Source organism: Lolium rigidum, chromosome 4, assembly GCF_022539505.1.
Source record: "Lolium rigidum isolate FL_2022 chromosome 4, APGP_CSIRO_Lrig_0.1, whole genome shotgun sequence".
NCBI lineage: Eukaryota > Viridiplantae > Streptophyta > Magnoliopsida > Poales > Poaceae > Lolium > Lolium rigidum.
This window is the reverse complement of record NC_061511.1, coordinates 265,560,482-265,570,818: the sequence shown is the minus strand read 5'-3', so window position 1 is coordinate 265,570,818 and position 10,337 is coordinate 265,560,482. Positions and strand designations below refer to the sequence as shown.

The window sequence follows — 10,337 nt, the reverse complement described above, 5'->3', positions numbered from 1 at the left end:
TACGAGCCTCTTCTGCCCGAGGAAAAGGCACGCGTCCCCGGCCCACGGCCCACGGCCCACCTGTCACGTCACTGCGGGGGCACAGGCACACACACACGGCCGCACCGGAGCACGCCGCAATCGCCGAGCTTCTCTGGGGCTGGAGTGGCAGTGATCTTGCCTAATTTCCTTGCCGGCGAAGCATCCCGTCGCTCGACGCGTTTCTCGAGCGTCCCCGTGCCGGTGGGTCGCACCCGCGGGTTTCCTCCGCCTTGGCCTTCGTGTGTCGACGAGGGGGAGAGGAGGATGCCCGTGGAAGGCGCCGCCGCCGCGTGGATCGGGAGCGAGGAGATGGAGCAAGCACCGGCGACACCCTCCTCCAGGTATAAAAAGCCCCTGCGTCGTTCCGTTGCTGGGTTCGTTTAATTAGCGATCCTGCGGGGGTTTCTCGTGCTGGGGTTTTTTGCGAGCTCTGATTCGCGGCGTCGATTGCTTCAGGCATTCGGGATTTTGGGCGTTGGAAATGAACTGTGCAGCAAGTCAAGTGTGTGTACCATGTATCGATTGCGGCTAGCTATTGTAGCCTACCACGTGTGTTGAAATGTTTTGGTTTAGGCAATTGGTAGCTCGGTGTATACCTATCAAATCGATTGCAGGCATACATTATTGCCTCAGTTTCGTTTGCGATGTGGCCGCTAGATTGCCCAATTTTGTTGGAGAATGAGAACTGTTGTTTTACATGAAAATTGGAACTATTGGTTTAAATTCTGAAACTGGATGTATCTCTGGTTTTCAAATGGTTCCAGCAGTAGGGGAAACAGTACTCAGGTTGGAACTTGTTGTATGTTCTGGTAAGTTCGACAGGATGTCTTACACAGGTAGATTTCTGAAAATTGTTTGAGTAACATGTAATGAATTTTCAGCGTAGCAGAGCAGATAATGCAGAGTAATTCGTTGGTACAGTGTCTACAAAATACAATTACTCCTAACATTCAAGTAATTACTAATCAACAACTGAACTCAGCCAGTCACAGTGAGTGTGCTTGCATACATGCAGTTCCACCCAGAAACGCAAACTAGCTGAACCTCTTTATGCAGTTCAAGTGTTCAACTAGCTTAAACTTCAGAACTCAGCTTCAGGCATAGCGCGCAGAGCACAGCACAGCATATTTCTGTGTATCTTCTTGTTCACATTCATGCTACTATGGTTTATTTAACATTCTAGAACTTTGGCATGGCCTTGTTTATCACCGTTTGCATCGAGATTTGAGGTAGATGTATCCTTGTTTGCGTGCAGTGCGAACAGGACGGAGCAAGACCCGACCAACAGACTAGGGATCCAGACTTCGTTGGCGGCTGCTCCTCGAGGAAAGGGTAGCCCGGAGAACACGCACCACAGGTACCGGGGCGTCCGGCAGTGCAAGTCGGGAAGATGGGCCTCCGAGATCCGCGAGCCCAACCATGGAAAGCGACACTGGCTGGGCACCTTCAACACTGCTGTCGACGCCGCCATCGCGTACGACAGGGCTGCGATTGCCTACTTCGGCTCCCGGGCAATCGTCAACATTGGCTCCAGAGTAATTCCTTGGTACAGTGTCTACAACAAAATACATTTACTCCTAACTACTACCTCTGTTTCAATGAATAAGGCGCACACGTATTTCAAGATGAACTTTGACTGAAAAATTGAGCAACAAAATATTGATTATATTGTATGTAATTAGTATCATTGGATTCGTATTGGAAAACATTTTCTAATGATGCTAATTTTATATCAACAATCTTTATATATTTGGAGTAACTTTTGGTCAAAGAAAAAAATGGAAAATGAGGGCACCTTATTCATTGGAATGGAGGGAGTATTCAACAACTGAAATCAGCCAGTCCAGTGAGTGTGCTTGCATACATGAAGTTCCAGTGAGAAACCGCAACTAGTTGAACCTCTGTATGCAGTTCCATTAGTTCAAACTTCAGAACTCAGCTTCAAGCATAGCACACAGAGCACGGCACAGCATATTTGTGCCCATCTTCTTGCTCATATCCATGCTATTAATCGTGTATTTACCATTCCTAGAAAGCTAGCATGGCCTTGTTTATCACCATTTGCATTGATATTTGACGAACATGTTTCGTTGTTTGCTTGCAGTACAAGCAGGACGAAGCAAGCTCAGGCCAGGAGTAGTGCCACGCCGGCGGTCCGGACTCCCGTGGTGGCTCCTCCAGGGAAGGGTGGCCTGGAGAACAGGCGCCATGGGTACCGGGGAGTCTGGCAGCGCAAGTCAGGCAGGTGGGCCGCCGAGATCCGCGAACCCAACAGCGGCAAGCGACACTGGGTGGGCACCTTCGGCACAGCCATCGATGCAGCAATCGCGTACGACAGGGCCGCCATTGCCATCATCGGCTCCGGTGCGATCGTCAACTTCCCGTCTGCCCTCCCCCTCACTGCTGACGCACCAGTGAAATGCTATGCCGCGTCTTGTTCCCCTTCCGCTGCTGCTACCACTGTCTTCAGTGAGCATGAACTGAAGCCGATGGTCACTGCGTCTGTCCTTGGTGAGCATGGAGTGAATCAGAAGGTTGATGCCCCCTCTGTCTTCGATGAGCATGAAGTAAAGCCGATGCTCACTGCCTCCGTCTTCGATGACGAAAAGCGTGAAGTAAATCCAATGTTCACCGCTTCTGTAAAGCCGATGGTCATCGCCTCTGGCTTCAGCGAGGGTGAACTGAAGCCGATGGTCGCTGCCTCTGTCCTCGGTGAGCATGAAGTCGAGCCGATGCTGGCACACGGTGGCAGTGACGCCACCAGGATCGCTCAGCATTGGGATGTTTCTTGGGCTAGGCAAGAGGAAGTATTCACCGACTACCTGAATGACATTGCCATGTACATTGGTGCCCATCCTATCACTGAGAAATTGTCATTCCAACCTGACATCAAGAGTGAGGATTACCTGGTCGACGGGATGGGCACTGAATTTGCTGACTCGCCACTGTGGGCGCTGGGTGACTGAAATGGCAGCTGGAAGGGAGGCTTCGTCTACTGAGATGGGATTTGACTTCGCTGACTGTAGTAGCATCGTTTGCTGGTAGCCGTTTGGATCGTTTAGCTGGACACTTGATGTAGGTCAGTAGGGAGTTCTCTGCATAATTTTACGTCAGTTCAACTCTAGTGTATGTAGATGACCATGCAGTAAACTGGATCATCTCATCGTTTTCTCCAATTCAGGCAGCATCTTAAAGTAGCAAGACTCCTTTTCTTAAAGCTGGATAAACAAAGGGACGAGGTTATGTGTTTCTTGTTGATAACTCGTCTATTAGAAGTTTAATGCAGTATCCTGTTACAAATGTGACGTATATGTTCACTCGCTGGGCATGCCCAACGTAAACGGACCGAAACAGACACAATTGTGTCTGAAATGCGTCGGGCTGCTGGAGGTTCCCTTACCTCTTCTTAATCATTAGTACTATCAGTGCATGTCATTTTGGATGGTTGCCAGCAGCAGGTACGCTGTTATTATTGGGGCTTGCTTTATTATCATGACTTGAAGGTCTTGTTTATATTCTGAACTGTGGACTACTGATCTATGTTATTTTAATTTATTACTGTTCCTCCCTGCCTCCCAAAAATTATGTTAATCTTGGCATGGTGAAGATGCATGAGGGGCATCTTTAAGATGAGAGATCCACTCTTGGTCATGCTCGTTGAGCGAAGGCATTTTAAGTTGTTGAAATTTTATTCCTTTATCTTTCATAGACTGTTTGTTTGACCTCTGCTGTCCAGTGCGCCATTTAGTCATAATTCCTAAGGCATTTTAGGTGTTAAAATGGTATTCTGGATCTCTTCCATAGACGGTTTGTTTGGTCTTTGCTACCAGGTGTGCAACTTGGTCAACTTGTAAGTTTCAGCAGGTTGCACCTGCTCTTTGTATTAACATGTTTTGTCAGTCATACTGGCCTAGCTACGTGTATAACGGCACTTAGCAGTTAGCACTGTTTTCAGTCTGATTGTTACTAAAGCGCTGCTATGATTTAATTAAAGGCCTTGGTGCTTTGGTTGTGTGTTGCTAGTACTAGAAGGGCATTTGTTTCCTGCTGATTTTAGTTTCCAGCGTGTTGCGTTTTATTTTTTGTTATAAATGAGTTGAAATAGGTGCTCATCTCGAGTCTGGAGCAAAGTAAATTTCACCTTCAGTTTCATTCTTAAAAAGCAAGAATACCACTGCTCGAAGAGCCGGTTTTGGTCCTTCGTCTTCAGATAGTTCTGCTATCCGACTCAAAGCCCCGGTCTCTACCAGCGTTCCCCTCAGATGGCCATTAATAATATCCATCTCCTCCAAACTTTGGAGGCTCTGAGACTTTCTTTTCCAGACCGGTTGCAATAATTCTAAACGCTCAAACAGCTGCAATTACGGACCGTCTCAACAACAATGATGTCCTCAGACGGCTATTACTCGAGACCACTTGCGAAAAATCTGGTAAATCTTTGTTTGTGAAATGAAAAGTGGTAGTGAAGTTAAAATTTTGCTAGAAAACTGGTAGTTTTATGCTAAGACTGTGGGGAGTGTGTTTCGTGTTGAGGTGACAGAAAAAAAAAATTTCAGACCGATAAACACAGTGATGAATTTCGTAATTTTCTCAGTTTTCTACTCCCTAGGTGCCAATCCCAAAGAATTGGAGAGAGATCGGCGGAGTCAATCAGTAACGGGAAATGAAATTCCCCATCTCCCGTGGGAACACACCGGAAACCTAATTTTTCGTCGCTCGCCTCCGCTCCTCTTCGCCCCCGCCTCCGGTACGAGCACAACCTCCGTACGGTCTGAGCCGCCGCCGCCCTCGGCCAGCCAGCGTCGCATCAGCCCCCGTCTGGCTCCACCGAGCTGCGGTCCCGCCTCACGCTGAGACCTTGTCCGCCCTCCGCCGCCGCCCTTAATTCCACGGGAGCACGCCGGGAACGGAGCGCGCGATGCCGGACAGGAGAGGCGCGACGGCGCTCGAGGACCTGCCCGGGGAGATCATCGACATGATACTCATCCGGTTGCCGCCCAAGGACGTCGGCCGCTGCCGTGCCGTCAGCACCTCGTGGCGCGGTGCCACCTCCACGTCCGAGTTCATGCTCGAGCACCGCCGCCGCCAGCCCTTGCTCCCCATCATCGACGGGCAGGGGCGGCCCGCCAGTTTCGTCGTCCTCCGCGACGCCGGTGCCCGCGCATCGTCCACTCAACCGCTCTGGCCCTTCGTCCCGGGCGACAAGAACAGACCCAAGAAGGCCCTCCGCGCTAGCTGCGACGGCCTCATCATCAGATACGATGGATCCCAATTCTACATCTGCAACCCGGTCACTTGCAAGCAGGCTCCCCTACCGTGGCCTCATCAAGTTGGGAAAGACATTCACAGCACAGTAACTGGTTTCTACCGGCACCATCCAACTGGAGAATACAGGGTGCTTTGGGTCTCCTGGACAGCAGACCGCCTTTCTAAACTCAGCTTATACGTCCTCGCCGTGGGATCCAACAAGCCGAGGAATGTCACGGTCAAGATGCCAGCAGTCTCGTCGCCTTCCGTGGAACACAAGTTACTCGATGAGTTGCTGTCTTCTCAACCACCAGTCCACCACAATGGCAGCCTGCATTGGTGTCCTTATTTTGCCAAAGACATTGTGGTAGGCGGCGCTACGGAAGGCGGCGGGGACATTATTGTGTTCGACACAGAAGCTGAGTCATTCCGGTTGATTCGCGGTCCTGCCCAGACAGGCTGGAACAGGAAATTATTCAACATGAAGGGAACACTCGCTTTCTGGGGCAGCTCCGCTCTCCGTTCCTCCGATATAGATGTCTGGGTCATGCAGGATTACGAGGCCGGAATCTGGGATCTGAAGTACCGGATTGACCTGATAAAAGTGGAGGCATCACGGCAACTTTATTTCACTTCTTCCAAAAAGAAAAAGAATACACGACTTGGTTCTGCGATGCGTGGTATCCTTGACATTGCTGTGCTCAGCGAGCGTGAGGTGCTCGTCATGTTCAATAACAAACTTCTGCTCCGCTGTGACATTGATGGCAAGTTCCTAGGTATGGTGAAAATTGGAAATGGCCAGTACTGTATGAAGCTTACTCACCACCTTCTCCAAGAGAGCATTATTCCAATTCCGTCCCACGAGATGCAAGGAGAAGATGAGGAGCCTGCTTTCTCCACAGGGCGTGCATGAATGTTCCTGGTTTGCTCTGCGCTTGTATTCAGGGCATGTCTTTTGAACTCAGCTGTTCTTACTACTATCAGTACATGTCATTTTGGATGGTTGCCAGCAGCTCCTACGCTGTTATCATTTGGGGCTTGCTTGTTATCATGACTTGAGGGTCTTGTTTATATTCTGAACTGTGGATTACTGATCTATGTTTTTATAATTTAATTACTGTTCCTCCCTGCCTCCCAAAATTTATGTTAATCTTGGCATGGTTAAGATGCATGATGGGCATCTTTAAGATGACAGATTCACTCTTGGTCATGCAGTTTTTCTTTGTCCATCTTATGGAAACAGTATTCATACGAAGGATAATGTAGTTAAGAGAGGTTGGTCTGGTGATGAAACCTGTAGATTTTTCTGCTTTGAGGAATCTATTAAACATATTTTCTTTGATTATGTTTTGGCTAGATATGTGTGGGCCGTAGTAGCTTGTGTTTTTGATATACACATTTTACCTTCTAGTATGGATGATCTTTGCAAAGGGACTGAATTTTAAGGGGTGTGGTGCGAAAAACTTAATGGTGGTTGGCGTTGCTTCAGTTCTATGGGCTTTGTGGAATGCTAGGAATGTTGCATGTTTTAGGAATGTTTTTCTAGTGGGCCCTGTTAGTATTATCTCTCAGATATCGCATTATATTCACTTTTGGGATGGTTTGCAGAAGACAGGGTTTCGAGATAACCAACGTGCAGGTGCCAATCGGTTTCTTGTGGTGGTGAATGAAATGTTCCATCGAAGTAAAGGTGGACGCTGGGCGGTAAAATACTTGGATACTGAAACATGTTGGTTGTTTTCTTTTTATCTAGATATGGAACTCCGTGTTCTCCTTGATGGCGGGTAAAGGATGGTTTGTACTGGTCTGGTTAGTTTCTTTAGATGGTCCTTTATTTTTTTTCTTTCCTATTAGCTGGCGGGAGGTTTTACCCCCAGTTGTGTGATGCTTGTAAATAACGACTTGTATCTAGACATGTGCTGCGTGAGTGGCTTTCTTTATTGAAAGCTGGGGCCTATGTCCTTTATTTGGAAAAGCAACTCTTGGTCATGCTCTTTGGGCAAGGCATTTTTAGGTTGTTGAAACTTCATTATTTGTGTCTTCCGTAGACTATTAGTTTGATCTCTGTTGTAGTATGCAATTTATTCGTAAACCCTAAGGCATTTTTAGGTGTTAAATTGTTATTCTAGATCTATTCCATATGCTCTTTGTTTGGTCTCTGCAGCTAGGTATGCAATTTGGTCGCAACTTGTATGTTTCACCAGGTTGCACCTGCGCTTTATGTGAACATGCATTGGCAAGGCATATTTGCATAGCTCCCTATATTACGACACTTAATGAGCATAGTTTGTGTCTTGTTGTTACTTTAGTGCTGCTATGGTTGAATAAAGACCTTGATGCTTTGGTTGTGTGTTGGCAGTACTGTCAGGGCCTTTATTTCCTGATGATATCTGTTTCCTGGGTGTTTTGTTTTTTGGTTAGAAATGAATTGAAATATGTGCTCTCCTGGAGTAAGTCAAATTTCACTTTCAGTTTGCATTGTTAAGCAAGAATGGCACTCTATGATGAGAGATTCAGTCTTGCTCATGCTATGTCTGACAGCAACACACTCTGACGTTTCATTAGATGTTAGTATTACATTTTTGGTTGTTGAAAAGGTTATTGTGTATCTCTCCTTTCAAGGATGGTAGTTTGATCTTTCTTGTTCACAATGCTGCTTGCTAATGGCACATGGTTACTCCTGCTCTGTTTTTCAACATCTTTTTGTTAGGTATACTAGAGTAGCTGTGTGCATTATGCAACTTAACCAGCCCAAATATGTGTCCGATTTTTTTTACTTCTATGCTTCTATGATTGAAGAAAGAACCTTGGTACTTTGGTTGTGTGTTGGGAGTATTGCCAATGCCTCTCCTTGCTTCTTCTTTTTGCGTGTGTGTTGGCATTTCAGCTATAAAACAAATTAAAGATGTGTTCTCCTGTAGCAAGATACATTTACAGTGGATCCTGTTAGTATTATTTCACTGATATCGCAATATATTCACTTTTGGGATGGTTTGAAGAGGACAGGGTTTCAAGGTAAGCAACGTTTAGGTGCCAATCATTCGCTTTGGGTGGCAAATGAAAGCTTCTATCGAAGTAAAGGCTGGACGTTTAGAGCTAAAATACTGGGATTATGAAACATGTTGGTTGCTTCGTTTTATCTATATATATATATAGAACTCTGTGTTCTCCTTGATGGCGGGTATAGGATGATTTATACTGGTTTGGTTGGTTTTTGTAGATGGTCCTTTAGTTCTTTTCTTTCCTGGTAGCTAGCAGGAGGTTATTTCCCAGTTGTGTGATGTTTCTACATAACGACTTGTATCTCAGAGCTGTTCTGCGTGCGGGCTTCCATTATTGAAAGCTGGGGCTATGCCCTTTATTCGGAAAAAAATACTCTTGTCATGCTCTTTGAGCAAAGGAACTTTTAGGTTGTTGAAATGTTATTCTTTGTGTCTTCCATAGACTATTAGTTTGATTCTCTGAAGTTCAGTCTGCATTTTCGTCGTAATTCCTAAGGCAATCCTAGGTGTTAAATTGATACTCTGGATCTCTTCCATAGGCTGTCTGTTTGGTCTCTTCTGCCAGGTGTGCAATTTGGTTGTAAATTGTATGTTTCGCCAGTTTGCACCTGCACTTTATGTTAACATGCTTTGTCTGGCATATTTGCATGTATTACGACACTTAATGAGCATAGTTTTTGTGTCTTATTGTTAGTTCAGTGCTGCTATGATTGAATAGAGGACATTGGTGCTTTGGTTGTGTGTTTCCTGATGATATTTTTTCCAGGGTGTGAGAGGCCTTTTATTTCCTGATGATTTTTTTCCAGGATGTTCTTTTTGGTTAGAAATGAATTGAAATATGTGCTCTCCTGGAGCAAGTTAAATTTCACTTTCAGTTTGCATTGTTAAGAAGCAAGAATGGCACATGATGAGAGATTCAGTCTTGCTCATGCTTTTTGTTTGACAGGGACATACTCTTGACACTTCATTAGATGTTAGGTATTGCATTTTTAGTTGTTAAAATGATTATTCTGTATCAAAACGCATTTTTTAGATCGGAACTCAAGTTTGCGACTTGTAGGGGTGAAGATGAGGCCAACACGCACACCCAACAACTTGAAAAATGTATAATCAGGAATTTCATGCAAGAGAAGCTCAATAGGAGTTATCATATTAATGACACGCATAGGAAGCCTATTAATAAGAAAACATGCGGTGGCAAAAGCATCACTCCAAAATCGAAATGGTAGAGAAGCATGAGCAAGAAGAGTTAGACCGGTCTCAACTATATGACGGTGCTTGCGTCGCCATTTTGTTGGTGTGTATGTGGGCATGAAAAACGATGAGAGATCCCAAGCTTATTAAGACGTTCGACATGAAGTTGGAACTGAATAAAGATATCAAACACATCAGACTTACGTTTAATAAGATAAAACCAGGTAAATCGACTATACGCATCAATAAAACTGACATAATAGTTGTGAGGTTTGTGCATGACCCCAACCATCAGAAAAAACAAGCTCGAGAGGACTCTTAACTTCTCTAGTAGATGAAACAAATGGGAGCCGATGACTCTTGCCTTGCTAACAGGCATCATACACAACTATCTCCTTATTGCTAGACTCTAATGGCAACTCATGACGGTGGAGTACATGACGTACTATAGGAGTGGCAGGATGACCAAGGCGAGAGTGCCACTGTGATGACAACACACAAACACCGCTGAAGACTCGAGAGAGTGATGAATCCTCCAGACGGTACAAGCCTTGGCTTAGTCGGCCACTAAGCAGAATGTCCCGGGTAGTTCGGTCCTTAATAAAAAGATCAAATGGGTGAAATTCACATAGGACATTATTATCAAGATTAAGCTTAGGAACAGACAAAAGATTGCGAGTCACTGAAGGAACCCGTAGAACATTACGAAGATGGAGCTGCTTATTAGGATGACTAGTGACGAGAGATGCTTGGCCAATATGAGAGATGGGCATACCTGCACCATTGGCGGTGTCGGTGTGAACCTTGTCGTTCCCATAGTAGGGCTGGTGGGTGGTGAGCTTGCTGAGCTCGCTCGTCAGGTGATCCGTAGCG

General features: G+C 45.9%; 2 protein-coding genes across 2 annotated transcripts; both read left to right on the top strand.

The window, feature by feature from the left end:
- Positions 1 to 284: 284 nt before the first annotated feature.
- Positions 285 to 3,298, top strand: LOC124650479 (dehydration-responsive element-binding protein 2D-like). The gene is made up of 3 exons (XM_047189999.1): positions 285 to 362; positions 1,277 to 1,567; positions 2,126 to 3,298. Exons 1-3 carry the CDS (start codon positions 286 to 288, stop codon positions 2,985 to 2,987), a joined length of 1,230 nt encoding a protein of 409 aa, XP_047045955.1. The 5' UTR covers position 285; the 3' UTR covers positions 2,988 to 3,298.
- A 1,641-nt stretch (positions 3,299 to 4,939) lies between these two features.
- Positions 4,940 to 6,259, top strand: LOC124705729. Its single transcript, XM_047237436.1, has one exon. It carries the CDS (start codon positions 4,940 to 4,942, stop codon positions 6,179 to 6,181), a length of 1,242 nt encoding a protein of 413 aa, XP_047093392.1. The 3' UTR covers positions 6,182 to 6,259.
- Positions 6,260 to 10,337: the final 4,078 nt, after the last annotated feature.